Below are 18276 nucleotides of genomic sequence, written 5' to 3' on the forward strand. Positions count from 1 at the left end.
ATTTCGCGGAATCACAAATGGATAAATCCTGTTTTTGCCTTGCATACAGTTAATTTATCCGATCTGGAAGTAAAGTATGATTGTGTATAGAGAGAAAAGAACATAAAGGTACATATATATGTTTAATAAAAGGTTTCAGGTTTGGAAAAGAATGAATTTGAGATGTAACATTTCTGTAATTAGTTAGAAATAATTAGTTAATTTATGCTAAGGTTCCTTTGGCCAGAGATATACACCTTTGTCATCTATACAAGTCACTGATGTTCCACACTTTGTTTTGATTGATTGATTTGCAGTTCTTTCTGAATGATTCACGGTTTTTCTTTTTTACCTCTAACCTAAAGGCATGCCCCAAATCTTGTTTTTTCCTTCTTTGGTGGTTTTTAATGGGCGATGAGATGCCTCAAACTACCTTTTTTTTTTTTTTTTAAAAGAAACCCTCCGCACTTTAATCCTTTGAGAACTTTTGACTGTTTTTTGAACTGGGACCCTGTCACTTAAACATTTTAAATTTCTGCCTGGCACTGCATTTCAACAGGCACTGAAGTGAATGCTTTTTAACATATTGAGCAATGCAATTGGAGACTAATGGCCGCAGTTTGCCAACAACCAGCTCTCTGTCGATGCATTCCTACGTGCACAGTGAGGTGCAGCAGCAGGCTAGCTTTTAAAATGTCTTTAAATGGATAAAACATCTTATTTGAGTGCACCTGCTTTGCTGCTCCGTCGGGTGCCTGTTGACGTAGATTAGTGCATTTTTTTGTGGTCATCGAAACAGGATCCAGGGTCTCTACTTCACCCCAGAAACCTGCGGGTGCTTCTTAAACCTCGTATGGTTTCTTTTTACGTTTTTTGGTTCTGGTTTGAGTAGAAGTAGTGTGAGTGGATTGTTAGTGGTTTGCTCTGAGCAGTGTCTTGCAGATGATGCCAGTATGGACTGCATTTATTTCTCCTTTTCTTTCTCTTACCTTTGGAATGCCTCTTCTCCTCCTCTCTATCTCTCTCAGTCTCTTTCTGAGCTTTTTCCACTTGAGTTCCGTTTTCTGTTCTGGATGTTTATCTTTCTCTCTCTCTGTCGTCTTTCTCATTGGTTTGTGGTGCCGCTTGCTCACCTGAAATGCAAGCTGGGTAACATGGGTCCCATATGCCCAAAAAGGTCAACCCATCATCGGCTATATATTCAAACAATGAAACGAAACATAGTTTGTTGTTTGATTTTCATCCTAGCACTCTGAAAATTTATTTTACTGTATGTTGCAGAATTACAACATACACTATCTATAGTAAAAATGAGGAGCAGAAATGTGAATAAACAAAAAACCCATGTTACCTACTGAACTGACTGATCTGATGAAGTTTGTGCTTGAAAAGATTCTGTGCAATGTAAGAAAACTGTTCATTTTCAGTTTAATGTACATAAATCCAGTGAGCTATAGGAACTCACATCTGCACGGTGTTCAGCCTGAAAGGACGACTGCATATTTATTTACAGATTACAGACTTTTATTTACTTTGTCTGCACACAGGCTCTCCAGGACTACAAGTTCACTGTAGTCCCTGAAATTTGTTTTGTGTCATTATTAATGACAAATATAATAATGAGGAATAGTTTCATTGAATCTGATTCTGATTCTAAGCTTTGATTTGACTTTGAAACTGAAGCAAATTCAGATTTAACCTTTGGTTAAACTCAACCAGTCGGCCCTGTGTGTTATTCACACACACATGTACGAAAAAGACACACATTGTCATATATTTTTAACTTTTAACTTCGTTTATACGCAGGGAGTATCATTGCCATCTTCCTTCCTTCCTTCCTTCCCTCCTGCATATCTTTCCTTATCACTGTCTCCGTCCTTCCTTCTTCCAGTTTTCCTTACCTTCATCTTTCCGCCCCTTCACACCACAATGCACCTCACTTCCTTGTCGGACCTTTACACACATACAGTGGAGTCCGAGTCTGAGACCACTTACCCAATGTCCAACATTACTGTATGTGACCATAAATTATGTGTATGGCCCTGTTATAATTCCTTTAAATGCCTCATTCTCTCCATCCTTCCTTTCTTCTATCCTTCATTCCAACTTTTCTCTGGTTTATTCTCACCCTCTGAAAAACCCTTCCTTTGCTCATTTGTTCTGCTTTTCTTGATTTCCTACTTCTTCCATTTTTTCTGACATTCTTTCCCTTTCTCTCTTGTTTTCTTTCTCTTCCCTTTCCTTTGTGGTAATGAGATAATCTCACCTATTCATTTCATGCTAAGGTATTTTAACAGGGCCAATATCAAAGCAGAGTGAACAGCTCCTGAGTCATAGATTGAACTTAACTCGTTGATCTACCACTCAGCTGTCTAAAATGTTGCAGTAGCAGGGATGAACAGTAGGTGTCTCCCTACAGTATGTTATCTTTGTGCTGCTTGGTGTTATTTAAATACCTGTGGGCTCTGATTTCCAAAAATCATCTCTGTCATCAGTGAAAATGACTGAGATGATCTTATTCTGACGTCTCTTTGACCTGAAAGTAAAAATAGGTCAAATAACAGGCTAAATAACACCCTGTCTTTGTAGGCATTGTCCTTTAATGCCAAAATACATTTGGTAAATATAGCCCTCATTAAAGTAAAGCTGTAGCAACTTGTCACCACACTGTTGCTTCAGCTGGCAGAAAGAAAAACAGATAGCTACAGAAGCGCCATTCTGTCCCCCACCACACACACACCCACACACACACATCCATGAGTTCAGACAATATAGGAACTGTATATACATTTTTCACATGGACAGGTACACAGTCAACCTTTCCCCCTGTGTGGCTGCCCCAGACCATCATTCATTATCTTGGCCCTCAAGGCGAGGGGCAGAAATGTCCCCAATATCCCTCCACGTTTTAGTCTTCTAGTGATTCAGTCCGATGTGGCCCTCACAGAGGATGAGGCCAGTCGCTATCTGCAGTAATATCTCAGAGAAATCTCCCACATGGTCGAGATGAAATTGTGTTTTTTCACCTCTCCACCCTGTGATGACTGATCAGAGACTGAACCCTCACCAGCCTGGTGGTTTTTGTAGCAAAGTACACACACACACACACGAACACACACACACACATACACACACATGCACGTTGACACACACACCCACACACACACTTCACAGCAAGGCGCTGCTCTGGTGCTGATCTTTGTTGCCTTTCCTTAAAGCCAGCTGACTCCTCCTCGTCCCCGTCCTCCTCCTCTTCGTCCTCCTCCTCCTCCTCTTCCTCCTCTCACCCCCCTGTGGTAAGGCCAATGGTACGCTCCGACGGTAACCTCGTCCGCCTCCCTTCCTCTTCCACCATCCCTCCATCCCTCCATCCTTCCACCCCTCCTCCCGCTACGCCGTACATGGTACAATCCAGAACTTTTGGCTTCTCGTTCATGCTGTCGTTTTCTCTCTGTCGCTGCTGCTCTCATCTTCTGCAGCATGTCCAGAGTAATATTTATATAGCTGTTGTCTGTACTTTGTACATGTTGATATATATATGTTTGTTTGTACGGTGAAGGACACTGTACTGTGTTGTCGAAGTATAACTGGAGTCTTGCGACTCTTTTCTTGAGTGGCTATTGTTGTTGCCTTGGCGCCCACTGCCCCCCACCTCCCCATGGCTTGTAATTTGCTCCCTCTTCCCTCATGGGTGTGGTTTCTTTAATGCTTCGTCGTCGGTGCAAGCCCTCATGGTCACGCTACCACGCTGTCTCTCTTTCCTCCACTTGCCTGCCATCTACCTGTCTATCTGTCAGTCTGTCTGTCTGTCTATCTATCTATCTATCTATCTATCTATCTATCTATCTATCTATCTATCTATCTATCTATCTATCTGTCTGTCTGTCTGTCTGTCTGTCTGTCTGTCTGTCTGTCTGTCTGTCTATCTATCTATCTATCTATCTATCTATCTATCTATCTATCTGTCTATCTGTCTATCTACCTGTCTATATATCTTTATCTGTCAATCTATCTATGTCTATCTGTCAAACTATCTTTGTCTATCTGTCTCTGAATATGTCTATTTATTTGCATGTCTCTGAATGATTCAAACTATTCTTCACCTTTCTTTCTCTCTCTTACTCTCTCCCTGTTACACTTACTGTCACTGTACCTCTCCTGCTCACTGCCCTCACTCTCTCAATGGTGCAATGGCGCCCACTGTGGTCCAGTTGTGATATTACTTGCAGTAACAAAAATTTGATTTCCGCTCCTCAGAGCTGCGTGTCATTTTCTGCACATCTGTCTGTGGATTTTTGGGACAATTCATGTCTTGAGTTACTTGTCAACACTGCGGCAGAATAAATATGCAGACAGCCCTTCAACCATATCATCCCAATATTTTTTAGAAAATGTCAGTAATTCATTTCAATTTCCAAAAAACATTTAAAAGAAAGGAGATATCTGTTGAAAAGTAAAATGTGATATCTGTTATCCCAAACTGCAGTAAGATGTGTGGAGAATGGCAGGTTCTCTTGAGGAGCACTCTGTTTAATCACTGTGGGATTAGTATTAAGAATTGATGGCTTCTTGGAAAAACACAAACGGCAAAACAGATTCATGGGTGAGCAAGGTTGATGTTGTGTCTTTGGGGTCACATTTAATTATTACAGACAAGACTGATGTAGTTAGGCATCATACTGGTTAAATTGTTATGGTAGAAATACTAGATTGTATGTGGTTGAGATTATTTTTTGTGTAAAGTTTCTTACTTTATGACTATGATTCTGTTACATTTACTGATTATTTTGTACGCGTAGGAGCTGGTTAATTATAGGTGTCATCTGATTCTTCTGCTGTTTGTGGTGTAATTATAAATAATATGCCGGGTCCATAGCTGCTGTATTAACTGAATGATGCTTTACACAGATCTTTTGTCCTAGAGAATGAGGAGCAGCAGCATAAATAAATAAATCTGTATTAGAATAGCACTCAGCAAGATGACTGAATATTTCATTATGGAGTTATTTCCAGTGGATGACTGCTGGGACAATAGACTGTAGACTGAAAGCTACAGTGTGTCTCAAGCCTGTACTTAAGAACTTTGCTAAGGCACAATTTGAATTAAGGAATCCAAGGTTTACCAAATTATAGATTTGTTAAATACCCAGAGAAGCAAAAATAATCATAGCAAGCGTCTCTGCAGATTGAAAACATGCTGGTGTGAAAACACTTTCTAGAAGAACACAGTTAACAGAATGTTGAGATAGTTTTTTTTACATGGCTGTGGCTGCATTGGGCAGAAATATTCTTATCCTACCTGGAAATCATGCGTGGATTATTCCTCCTGTTGGCCAGTTGCTTTGTGACAATTAGCCTGCCTGCATGATTTATTGAAACATTATTCTACGTGCAGGCGGGAATTTCTGTACTGTATCTGTTGTGAATAGTTATCAGGGATTTATTGAGCTTACCTTCATCAATGGAAGTCTCTGCGGCCCATTTTCCGTTAGATTTTTAGTCTATACAGGTGACGAATAACCAAATAGCTCCGCTCAGATTTTCCTCAGGGGTTCATAAAGTGTTTTAATGCTGGTAAAACAAATGTCACTGCAACAGTAGATTTACTCGTAATAGGATATAGAAATAACAACCACCTTTCTTCACGCTGATTATGACAAGAATGAGTTGAGGCAGAGGGAACAGTGGCGTGCTGGGATTTTAAGAACTATCTAGGCGCTGTTTTTCTCAGATTTGATGTTTCAGATAGCTTCCTATAAAGACAGCTAATGTGATTGCTGTCAAGTACGTTAACTTGTCTGCCTGCATAGTTGGACGTGTTCAGTTTAGCGGAAGTTGATGTTTTTCAGGAAGCTGACAGCCGGTCTCTTTGTTGCCTGAGTGATTTTTCCATGAAGCCACAAAAATGAGCATGATTGCCCGATTCTCTCCCAGATCTCTTTTGTCAGTTGATTTTGATGGGATTTTGTAGGACGCAGAACTCCATTTATTAACTGAGTGTGTATGTGTGTGTGCGTGTGTGTGTGTGTGTGTGTCATGTATATTTACATCCACATGTATGTGTGGGTGGGAATATGCATACAAATGTTTGTGTGTCTGCATATCTGTGTATGTCTGTGTGTGAAAATGCATGTATGTATGTCTGAATGATTGTGTGTGTGTGTGTGTGTGTGTGTGTGTGTGTGTGTGTGTGTGTGTGCGTGTCTGTGTGCGTGTCTGTGTGCGTATGTGTGTGTGTGTGTGTGTTGGGTGTGGGTGGGTGGGTGTGTGTGCGCGCGCGTGTGTGTGTGTGTGTGTGTGTGTGTGTGTGTGTGTGTTTGTTTCCCTCCCTTGCCTATCTGCATGTGTCCCCATGCGTCCTTGTGTTTTTCCAAAAACAAAAACACCAAACCCCACCAAAAGGGACTGCAGAACTCTGAAGAGAACGCCAGGATCTCCATCACCTTCTTCCGGCTGTTCCGCGTGATGAGGCTGGTGAAGCTGCTGTCTCGCGGGGAAGGGATTCGGACCCTGCTGTGGACCTTCATCAAATCCTTCCAAGTGAGGGGAGAACCGGACACAACATGCTAGGGCAGGGGGTTGGGTTAGCAAAGGGCAGAGAAGGCAGAGGGAAAAGTGGGGCTTTAACTCTAATGTGACCCCGAATGGTGTCCGTCTTTGGACACCAGACTAGAACGCATCTTTACCTCCAAGAGAAGATCTTGTGATCTAAACTTGGCATAATGATTTTGAAGATAATTTACCAGTTGCTGGTGTTATCAACAAGTTGATCTAAGGGCAATTAACACAGAATAAGCTCGTTTAATTATTATAAATTTAAATATTTGCCACATGGAGCTAAAATATCCTTGTTCTTGTGTAAATCCAGCCTGGTGGAGTCTCACAAGCCACATTTCCTTTCCTCGCCTGATCCCTCCTCGTCTCCTCCTCCTGTTTGTTTAGAAAGTCAGTGGGATGGGACACAAGACTGTGTTTCCAGTTTACCCACAGTATCATCGGCAAGAGGGGGAAGAAAGAGGGAAGGGGTGAGGTAACGGAGAGGTGGTTTAAGAGTCTCGCTGTGGAGGTAGGGAGGGATGTAGGGACATGAAGTTGGGAAACAGGCAGGAACTCAAAAAACTTAACCAGCGACCTTTTTTTCTCCTCTTTACTCAACTTCCTCTCTCTTCTCATCTTCCTCCATATCTTCTTCTTCTACCCTTCTTACTCTCAAACACCCTACGACTAACCCCTAAGAGCTCACCATTCCTTGTAGGCGGGTAAAGTAGTAGATGAGTTTAAAGGAGCACTCCACCAAAAATGAAATCATTTGATAGTGAGTTACGGGGACATGAAAATAATCTGTTCTCTCTCTTGTGTTAGATAAGATGGGCCACTTCATGGCATCGTGCAGTCAAATTTAAGAAAACACTGGCGATTCAACAACAACCACACTCATGGTGTTCAGTTTAAAATCAGCAGTGGTCTTGAACATGTTACCAACAGAAAACAGAAAATCTAAACCTTTTCGTTGTTGTACAAGTGTCATGTTTTGGCCCTGCTCTCCCAGGCACAAGGGTTAATGTTAGCCAGGAGCTCAGTTTCCACACCGCTGTTCGGGTGCGTAAATACCTGTTCTGAGCATGTTTGGTTTCTGCACCATACATAGGGACTGGCCTCCTGACTAAACTCAGAGAGCAGTTTGTATTTTGCTGAGGTTTTTCACTCCTAAGTCAGATGATTTGCCCTGGATTGTTTTTGGTGTTGTGCCACACGGGACTGCAGATCAGCTCACTTTCATTTCATCAACTACCAAAACAATATTTTCAAATTTAATTCTTAGATTAATTTGATGTGTGCGATGTGAATGAAAGTGAATGAGCTCCAGCCTTTGTGCATGATAATACTGAAGACAATGTGTCACTAATGTGTCTCTCTTCTCTTCAGGCTCTGCCATACGTAGCTCTGCTTATAGTGATGCTATTCTTCATATACGCTGTCATCGGCATGCAGGTAAGCAGTTGACTTGTCCCCTCTTTTCCCCTCCCTCTGTCTTGTTTTCTTCTCTCTCCATCTCTCTTTTAGCAAAGCCCTCGTCCTGTGTCTGTCCTCCTGGAGTCTTGTCACCCAGAGTTCCTGTTCAGTCACAACGTCCTTCTCTCCTCCAACTTTCTCCCCACTCGTGCAACCTTGTTACTGTCTGTCTTTGTCTCTCGGCTTCCTGTCTCTTGTCTGTTTTTCTCTCTTCAACAAGCTGTTGTATAGTTTATGTCACTGATGATGCGTGGGAGACACTTTGATTTGATTTGCTGGGGACAGCTGGCCTCTAACTCTGATTGACTTCCTCTTTTCGACGCTGACATCATATGCTGTGTGCTGTGACTACTTACCTCCCTCCTGTACAGATGTTTGGTAAGATAGCGCTGCGGGACCACACGCAGATCAACAGGAACAACAATTTCCAGACGTTCCCTCAGGCAGTGTTGCTGCTGTTCAGGTGAGGAAGATTGCTACACTCTTCATCATCACAATGTGCTTTTTGGCCCTAATTTTCTACTTCCCATTTCTCTTAATGAGTAACTCTGATTTAAAAGAAACCTCTTCAGCTTTCTGTGCAGCATTCATCTCTGTAATTCCACATTACTTTAATTTGTTCTTCTTGATCTCCTGTTGATCTGTTGATTCTGTATTTTACATATGTGCCTATCACTGACATTTTATGACAGCAGTGGGTTAATTTAACACCAGGATATCTGTAAATGTCAAGATGTAACTTCAGTCGACTTGGTGAGTTGACTCTCCACAAGAGCCAAAGTGAGAAAAATGTTATTTCAGTTTGCACCACAAGCCGGTGTTAGTGCCAAGGTTCAAGCTGGTTCAAGCTCATATTCGCATACTTTGATACCTCATATTTATTATGCTTAAGAGGAACTCAGTCATTCCCTCAAATTTATTAGGCAGTTTTTAATATACTATAGTATTCGGAATGGGAGATCTGCAGATCAATGAAATCAAACACAACATTTCTTTATCTATGCTCTGTAAATTGTGTATGTCAGGATAATTTAATGCTGTTCTTGCTATAATAATTGTATCTATGTTTATGTCTCCCTCTTTTTGTTCTTGCTCTTGTATATGTGTACATGTGTGTGTCTGTGTATTAAATGCTTCTATGGACACGTGCACACATCCCTGTGTCTGTACGTGGTAATGCATAAATGTACATGTGACTTCTGGTGCACTTTTGCCCATATGTGCACATCTATGCATGTTTGTGTGCCTCTATATGTTTCTTTGGTGTATTTATCTCTGCGTGTCTTTGCATGCGTATTTTTGGTGCGTGTGCATATTTGTGTTTGTGTGCCTGTGTGTTTGTGCATGTATCCGTCTGTCAGATGTGCAACTGGTGAGGCGTGGCAGGAGATCATGCTGGCGTGCTCGCCCAATCGGCCATGTGAGAAGGGATCGACCAATGAGAACAGCTCGCCACACGAGGACTGTGGCAGCCAGTTTGCCATCATTTACTTTGTCAGCTTCTACATGCTCTGTGCCTTCCTGGTGAGAAGAGAGACCGATTAAGAAAGATTCCTAATGTACCTGTTGTAAGCAGAGAATAAGTAAATAATAATAAGAAAAATGTCAAACTGTCTTTAAAGAGAATTAATGGTTTCACTTTCAGATATACATTTAAGAGATTTTAGAGAAGTTCACTGTATAAAGTAACAGACTATCTGGAATTGATAACATATTGATATTATAGATTCTGACTGACTGATTCTGATTCTCCCCAGATCATCAACCTGTTTGTGGCTGTCATCATGGACAACTTTGACTACCTGACGCGTGACTGGTCGATCCTGGGGCCGCATCATCTTGACGAGTTCAAGAGGATCTGGGCTGAATATGACCCAGAAGCCAAGTAAGTTCATAATGATAATTTGACTGAACCGGCCGTTCTGTTCTGTTCATCAGAATAATGATACTTTGATCAGCAGAGGTTGTGCAGAGAGTATCTCTCATGTGATGTCTGTTCTGAATTCAGGGGGAGGATAAAGCATCTTGATGTGGTGACTCTGCTCCGGAGAATCCAGCCCCCCCTCGGCTTTGGAAAGCTTTGTCCCCACAGAGTGGCCTGCAAGGTAAACACAAGCACAGACCCACAAATTCTTAAACAGGGTCTCAGAGAGATTTTAAATTCCCATATTCAGAACATCTTTAGGCAGAATTAAATCTGATGGCTATGAATAATAGATATATAGAGAACCTGTTGGCGTTTTTCAGCTCATAACATTTTCCCCAATGACACTTTGACAATAGATCGTACATGTAGAGACATAGAGGAAGTTTATTGTCAATAACTTACCAGTGATCTGTATGTAACCGTGTGTGTGTTTTGGTGTGTGTGTTTTATCTCTCATAGCGTCTAGTGTCAATGAACATGCCTCTGAACAGCGATGGAACAGTAATGTTCAACGCCACACTGTTTGCCCTGGTCAGAACCGCACTCAGGATTAAGACGGATGGTAACAGACACACATGAACACTGTAATCCAAACATAATCCTGTGAATTCTGAGTCTCAGTGTACAAACAATACACTGTCCCATAGGCTTTGTGTTAATGTAGTCTGCTACTGGGAAGATCCTTCTTTGAACATTCACTATGTTCATGTGTGTCCAGGTAACCTGGAGCAGGCCAATGAGGAACTGAGGGCAATAGTGAAGAAGATCTGGAAGAGAACCAGCATGAAGCTCTTAGATCAAGTAGTGCCCCCTGCTGGTGGTATGTATACCCTGCAATACAGGTTCATACTTACGCTCATAAATATCTAACAATGAGGACAAGTTTTGAAAAGCAGGACATTTTTCAACAATCATTACACTACATGCTGTGATTTAATGTACTGTCCTCACAAATACTTGTGAGGTGCTATCTGTAAACATTAGCCTGTCCTCATTATAATATGTTTATTTCTTGCAGACGATGAGGTAACAGTCGGGAAGTTCTACGCAACCTTCCTCATCCAGGAATATTTCCGCAAGTTTAAGAAGAGGAAAGAACAAGGGCTGGTGGCCAAGGTGCCTCCGAAAACTGCCCTCTCTCTGCAGGTACACACACAAACTATCTTTGCTCTTGATCATAAATCTGTATATATGTGTTATTTTTTTTTTGTAAGAGCAGATGCCTTGTTTCAGGGTTTTGACAGCAAAATAAACATGTTGGTCTCTGTGTTATTGCAAATAACTGCAACGCTTTGTGGTGATTGTGTTTTTGTGTAGGCGGGCCTGCGGACGTTGCACGATATTGGTCCAGAGATTCGGAGGGCCATCTCTGGAGACCTGACTGTGGAGGAGGAGATGGATAAAGGCCTGAAGGAGCCTGTGTCGGCTGCATCTGAGGACGATATCTTCAGGGTAAAGGTTGGATACACACACCCTCACTCACTCTCCAGAGAGAGAAAGAGAGAGCGAGATGATTACCGCCCAGCTTCAGGCCGTATTACCGCTCCATGCACATACATATACATGCTCGCATGTGCTCAGATGATCAAAATATATTTTTAATAAGCCTCATTTTCCACCACATAGCTTGGCTGCCATTCACTGCAGATACTGGAGTACACTTTTGGAAGTGGTCATCGGGGCTTTATATGAAAGAGTGACCATGAAATATAAAACACAACAAAACCACAAAAACTACATCAAACACACAATTATATTACAACAAATGATTGAGCACTGGAAGTGCTACACACACACATATTGTCTTCTACTTCTTTGCTGAGAGGTAAGCTGAGGTAAGCTAGTTAACAGCTTTCCATTTCACTATCACTGCTAAATTCATATGCTCATGTTTGGTTCGGCTGAAATATTTAGTTTACATTTGTGACCAAAACAAACAGCAATAAGTTGTTCTACATTATTTTTGAGCAGCAATCGTTAACAGAATAGGAAATAAAATCAAACTGCTCTGATACCGAGTTAACATAAAGCAATGTTACACAAGGTTTTAGGTGCAATTTATTTCAAATTTTTCAAATCCTAATTTATATTACATTTCTTCTTCTATTGTAAAATATACATTTACATTTTTTCTGCATCACAAATAATACCTCTCCTTGGTTTATAACAAAAGGTTTTGCATTTTAATGATAGCTGAGTAAATTGTTGCTGCTAGCGGTGAATGTGACTGTAGGAATTTTGACTGTGTTTGAGTGCAGTAGGATATAAAGATATTTAGACTCAATTTAACTAACTTTTTTCTGCTATTCTCTCTCTCTCTCTCTTCTATTTTCTTTTCTTCTCTTTGTTGTCTTTGCCCTCTCTCCTCTCGTTCCATAGCGAACCGGTGGGTTGTTCGGCAACCACGTCAACTACTACAACCAGAGTGATGGCCGTGTGTCCTTCCCACAGTCCTTCACTACCCAGCGTCCCTTGCACATCAGCCAGAAGGGCTCACCTTGCGAAGGTGAGAGCCCGTCCCATGAGAAGCTCATGGACTCGACCACTTTCACTCCGTCCTCTTACTCCTCATCAGGCTCAAACGCCAACATCAACAACGCCAACAACACCGGCATGGTCGGAGTTCCAACCCAGGGCGTCAGTCGATTCCCGAGCCCGACTATAAGCACTGTGGACGGACACACAGGACAGCCGCTCACCCCCATCCTGCTGCCAAGATCTGCGTGGTGCTTTCCTCCAAAGAGGTGAGTGCTGGCCAGACAGCAGGTTACATCTGGGCCTTTTATTTATGTGAATCTGGAATTGAGGAATTGTTGTTTCATCTCCTGACCATTACAGATATTTAGCCAGCCAGCTAACACAATAAACAACACAACATTTCACTATGGACATATTTGGTTCTTCTATTTCCTTCACTTTCTTTCTCCTCCCTTCTCTCTTTTCCTGTCTTTTGTTTCTGGTGGCAAGCAGGACGTGTTTTTATGACAACCTCATGCGGTATGTTGCCAGGGGACAGAGAAAGAGAGAGAGAGTGTGTGTGTGCGCGTGTGTGTGCACGTGTGCGTGTCTGTGATAGTCCCCTAAGTGAGTGTAAAAAGGTTACTCTATAAAATGGCATATCTCTCAGGGTGTTGCTATGCACCACATATGCTTTAGTTGCTATCCAGGCTACATGCTGCTATGATACAATCTGCTACCGAGCCATAGAAAGTCTGTTTGGTGCATCGTGACCAAACCCTTCCTATCGGGGGCTCCAATGCTTGACTGTTTTTTCAGGCAGGTCTGGGTTAGACACAATGTCAGCTCATTGTCCCCATCTCTGAAGAATTGGTTTTCCATATGGAGACATCTGAAAGCTTATACTTATTTTGAGTTTAAATACAATATATTATATTGAGAAAAATGCTAAATATTTTGTGTACAGTAGCTCACTACAGCTCACAGAGGACATTGGACTGAGCTAACTCATGTTATATTGTGACTCTGCTATTTCTTTTTGCCCCAGTAGAGACAGGGACCTGTTTATCATCTTGGTCCAGAGCAAGCTATCTTGACAGTTAACATCTATATTACGACATATGTTGAGATCAATAGTTTTGCCCATGAGGAGAATCTTTACGGCAGCCCCCGTCTAAAAAAATCGATCTAATGGGTAGATGAAATGTCCTGACTACATATGCTGATTTTGGGGCTTGATTTTCTGTTAGCACCACCCTCAGGACAAGCTTGACACTTAAAGTCATAATACTAATTTGGCTATATATAGTATCAGACTTAAAACTTTAGTTATGTTCACAAATTGTCTTTACTCGTGTCAGATCTGCCAGCTAAGCATGAGGATCCACTAAGCAGTAAGTCTAGATATAAGTTCTCAACAGGCAAAGCAAAGCATAAGCTTTCAGATGCTCTATATCTTCGGATTAACTTTATTTAGCTCCTGGAAAACCTCCAACTAGCTGCCAAGGGGAAGAGCTTCATCAAATTCATCCAGAACAGTTTGAATCGAGTTTTGATCAAATGCTGTTCTAACCCAGAGTTTGCTGTGGAGCCTTGAAATAGCTGTGGATTAAAGGGACATCTTGACATTTAGAAACTTGATTACTCTTCACCAGGCAGTTCTGAGGAGATGTGTATGTGCTGGTAACAGAAAACAAACAAAAGAACCAAAGATTAAAAATAATGAGTAATGCTAACTGCAAGCTGAGCAGTGTGCTGTGGCGTGATGCTGTATTCAGGAAGCTGACGGGTTGTAGCTTTTGAAAAAACAATCTGGTGAAGAAGAACATTTTTTAAATTCAAATGTCAGAATGTCCAGCTTAAGTCTGGAGTATGACGTAGATGGAAGGGTGACATGACATCTTTGGAAATCAAAGAGAATGCAACCTTATAGAGATTATAAATTAGAGTTTAGATTGACCTTTTAGATTTCAGCAACTAAAAACAAGTACAGGAACGGAGTTAAACTTTCTGCGAGGACATTTTATCCTGGTTAATGTCAGCATTTTGTCCACTTCATTAGAGATTAGTGTAAAAGACAGAATCTGATTGAAGGACTTGGTTTAAATTCCAAGTTGGCCCACATTAAAATACCACTCTGAATATAAGCCAATAACATTAGCCGCTATAATTTATTGTCCTGTTCTGTCCTAATCTTTGTTTTGGAAAGATGTCAGTCATGCTGTCAGTTTATCATATTCCAGGTTTTGCCTCTGATGCTTTTTTACCATTTTGCTTAAATGAAATAGTTGTAATTTCCACCTGCTTCTCCTCCTTTTCCTCTAGTCTTTTTTTCTCCTCCATCCTCTTTCCTTTTCCTACATGCAGTACTTAAGCCTCAGTTTCAGTCTCTCCTCGTAAGCTCCTGAGTTTTTTTTTTTTTTTGCTAATCGGCTGCTTCTTTTTTTCTGTGTGTTTGTCCACATACGTCTGCCTCTTTGTCTACCTGTTTTTCTGTCCGTGTTTGTGTTCATTTTGTGTGTTTGTTTGCTTTTTTTGGTCGTGTGCTTGGTCGTTTGCAGCTCGGACTCAAGTGACAGCCGTCTGCCAATCATACGGAGAGGGGAGGATTCCACGGAGGAGACGTATGATGAGAGCTACGTGGACGACATGGAGTACCACGAGGATGACCACTCGCTCTCTTCTGACATGTACTATCTACTAACTCCCAAAAATGGTTTATCACATGCATGTCCAGATCTACACAGAACCACCATTAACTCCTCTTTGTGAATGTGTGTGCTCACATCAGGCTCGTGTATCATGATGAAACATGTAAGCAGTTGACTCCCATGGAGGAAGGAGAGGAGGTAGAGGACAGAAGAGGAGGAGGAGGGTGGCAGTCTCCCAGGAGAGTCTTCCTCTGCCCCACTTCACTGGGTAAGTAGACACACACACACATATGTAACAATCCTTCCTAAAAAAAAGTGTTGGTACAATCTGTCTGTACATATGAATAGAGTGCCATTATTTAAAAATGTCATGCTGTGTATTTGCATATTTGTGGTGTGGGTGTCAGGGCGGAGATCGTCCTTCCATCTGGAGTGTCTCAGGAGACAGTCAAGGCCAGACGTCTCCCAGAAGACAGCTGTGCCCTTACACCTCGTACATCATCAGGTAGAATACACCCCACATAATAAAGTCGAAAACACAATTAGATGCACATGAACAGGTTGTAAATACAGCACGCTCTGTCCTCCTCCTCCTCTTCCTCCTCCTCCAGGCGCTGGCAGTGGCAGGGTTGAGTCCTCTGTTAAGAAGGAGTCACTCACCCACCCTCTTCAGCCGGCTGTGCTCCACGCCTCCAGCCAGTCCCACAGGTATTCTGCTGCCTGGTCACACATCAGAGACCAAACATCTGTTTTTCCAGTGCTGGCAAAAATGTTGCATTTCATTTCCAAAGCAACGCATACGTTTACTGAATGAGAAAAAAATTCAATCCAGAATTGTGTATTTTTTAAGTCACGTTTTCCTTGTCGTGCTGCAGCTTTGTCATTGCACTTGTTTAAAAAGGTTTCTTCTCTTAATGTTGTGTCTCTTATCTTTGTTTTTCTAGCCCATGGCAGTGATGCCTCCTACCAGCGAGTGCCCTCTCTGAGGCTAGAGGGCTCAAACTCCCATGAAAAGCTCAATACCAGCTTACCCTCTGTCAACTGTGGGCCCTGGTATGACTAAGTACTTAAAAAAATAACTGCGACAAGTGAACGATACAATAAACACGATAATGTTTTCACAAAAAAAATGTGTTGCCCCCAGGTACAGTGACAGTAATGGGAACAGCCGAGGGCCGAGTCCCAGTCTCACCCCCAGCGGCTCAGTGTCCTATCAAAGAGCACCTCGGCCGGTGTCGCTCACAGTGCCCTCGCTACTGGGAAAAGACTACAGCTCACTGTCTCATGGCAGCGCAGGCAGTCTGGTGGAGGCGGTAAGTGTGTGTGTATGTGTGCAGGATGGAGCGGTTACTTTCAAATTTAAAACATACGGTACTTTTACCCTTTCTCATTTTCTCCTGCTTCGTTAAAACTTTTCTCTCCCACTCTCCCTCCATTTCTCCCATTTTCCACCCCTTCCTTTTCCAACTCTGTTTTTCACTTTTCTTCCATAAGGTGCTAATATCAGAGGGTTTGGGTCATTTCGCTCAGGACCCGTCATTCATCGAGGCAACCAAAGCCGAGTTGGCTGATGCCTGTGACATGACCATCGAGGAGATGGAGCACGCCGCCAACAACATTCTCAACGGCAACAACACCACCACCACCACCACGAACGTCACGTCCAGCACCTCCTCTAACTCCCAGAACAGCCCCAATGGCAACCTCCTCCCCTTCCACACAGAAGCAGCATCAATGCACAGGGACCGAGTGGACAGCTTGAGTCCCAGCGAGGGCGGGGGAGAGGCAGGAGGGAGCAGAAGCTCCGTCCATGAGCTGTCCTCTATGGAGGAGCGGCAGGAGCTGCTAGCAGGGGGGAGAGGACAGGAGGAGGAGGAGGAGGAGGAGGAGGAGGAGGAGGAGGAAGAGGCGGGGGAAGAGGCGGGGGAGAGGGAGGAGGGGCATCACAGAGCCTCAGATGTAATTGGAGAAACGCGGCAGAGGAACAGCGGGCTGTTGGAAGATGAGGATATGGAGTGTGTGACGAGTTTGTAGGAGTCAGCTCGTCGGATTCGATCGGCCAACTGGCCCCTCTGACATCATCAGAGACTGACGCTTGTCAGTGCTGGGTAACAGCGCCGCGGCTGGCTCTGTCTGTCCCCACCCCTCACACACCCACACACACACTGTCTGCCTCTCTGCCAGACGTGACTGCTCTGGACAATGGCCGCCAGTGACGCAACCTTAAACACCTGGTTACAACTTTGTTGGTTTATATGAGTTTGTATGTGCGTGAATGTTTGTAGTAAAGTTTACCACACTATACTCTATACTATCTGACTGTATGCTTGTGTGTGTGGTCTATGATTTTCTCTATTTGTACATGTTTGAGTGTGTCTCTAAAGTGCCTCACAGTTTTATCATGTCCTCAAAGAGCGATGAGCAGGAAAGTAGAGACGAGCAAAGAAGACGAAGGAAACAACAGAGGCAGGAAGTCATTTTATAGATTTCCTGCAGTCGATATCGCGGGTTTATGGATTTCATTTCCTATGCCTACTTTGGTGTGTTATTGTTGTTTGCCTGGCCGCCATGAAGCCTGGTGGGGGACAGCAGACCAGCTTGTGGGGGGGTCAGTTAAGGATTAAAATCTGACCGCACCCACTTGAGGTCAAAGGTCAACTCCTCTTTCTTAGTTCACTGATGATGAAGCGCTGTATTGAGTAAAACAGGGGCAAGGAAACCCCTGTTTGAAATGTCATTTCTCCTCCTCTCCCAAAGCTAAGGAACCATGGAGCACAGCCCTGCCAGCCTGGGGATGGGATTAAAGTGACACACCACCCTCAGCCAAAGGGGGGAAGGATTTGAGGGATGGACCAACAGCCACTACCGGGCTGATCAAAGCGGCAACAGGCAGAGAGAGACACTCTCTGGCCAACAGGAAGCCGCCCAGCTCTTTTTTCCACTGGTCAATTATCGAGAGACAAATTCGTCAGTCACCGAGTTCTGGCTTTGTCTCCTCTGCCGCGTTTCGTTCGGTTGGCCATGACCACTTCCTGTCCCAAACCGGAATGGGAGGAGCATTTGGTGGCTAAGCAGAGACAGCAAGCCCTCTTTTCTGCCTCATACCTCGCCATTCCTCACTCTTCCCTCTCTCCTTCCTCCCTCCTCTTTGGTTGTTCAACCATCCCTCCCGCCTCCATCGCTGGGTTTTTGCTTTTTCAGCCCTTGGGGAGGCGTGTGTGTGTGTGTGTGTGTGTGTGTGTGTGTGTG

General features: G+C 43.1%; 1 protein-coding gene across 32 annotated transcripts in view; it reads left to right on the forward strand.

The window, feature by feature from the left end:
- The window catches only part of cacna1c (calcium channel, voltage-dependent, L type, alpha 1C subunit), a 185937-nt gene that overhangs the window by 158440 nt on the left and 9221 nt on the right, over positions 1 to 18276 (forward strand). For 11 of the 32 annotated variants that reach the window (XM_034578140.1, XM_034578139.1, XM_034578149.1 and 8 more), the window contains 20 exons: positions 3198 to 3383; positions 6382 to 6519; positions 7906 to 7971; positions 8364 to 8455; positions 9354 to 9516; positions 9750 to 9877; positions 10001 to 10097; positions 10379 to 10481; positions 10638 to 10739; positions 10938 to 11065; positions 11237 to 11377; positions 12299 to 12663; positions 12890 to 12916; positions 14938 to 15066; positions 15168 to 15295; positions 15435 to 15532; positions 15639 to 15735; positions 15972 to 16080; positions 16172 to 16340; positions 16522 to 18257. In XM_034578140.1, coding sequence (XP_034434031.1) covers positions 3198 to 3383; positions 6382 to 6519; positions 7906 to 7971; positions 8364 to 8455; positions 9354 to 9516; positions 9750 to 9877; positions 10001 to 10097; positions 10379 to 10481; positions 10638 to 10739; positions 10938 to 11065; positions 11237 to 11377; positions 12299 to 12663; positions 12890 to 12916; positions 14938 to 15066; positions 15168 to 15295; positions 15435 to 15532; positions 15639 to 15735; positions 15972 to 16080; positions 16172 to 16340; positions 16522 to 17061 — 3006 coding nt within the window. In that variant the 3' untranslated portion in view covers positions 17062 to 18257. The remainder of the gene's footprint in view (positions 1 to 3197; positions 3384 to 6381; positions 6520 to 7905; positions 7972 to 8363; positions 8456 to 9353; positions 9517 to 9749; positions 9878 to 10000; positions 10098 to 10378; positions 10482 to 10637; positions 10740 to 10937; positions 11066 to 11236; positions 11378 to 12298; positions 12664 to 12889; positions 12917 to 14937; positions 15067 to 15167; positions 15296 to 15434; positions 15533 to 15638; positions 15736 to 15971; positions 16081 to 16171; positions 16341 to 16521; positions 18258 to 18276) is intronic. The other 21 variants (XM_034578164.1, XM_034578162.1, XM_034578161.1 and 18 more) reach the window with 11 other exon arrangements.

The sequence above is a fragment of the Hippoglossus hippoglossus genome, chromosome 23, assembly GCF_009819705.1.
Source record: "Hippoglossus hippoglossus isolate fHipHip1 chromosome 23, fHipHip1.pri, whole genome shotgun sequence".
Lineage (NCBI taxonomy): Eukaryota > Metazoa > Chordata > Actinopteri > Pleuronectiformes > Pleuronectidae > Hippoglossus > Hippoglossus hippoglossus.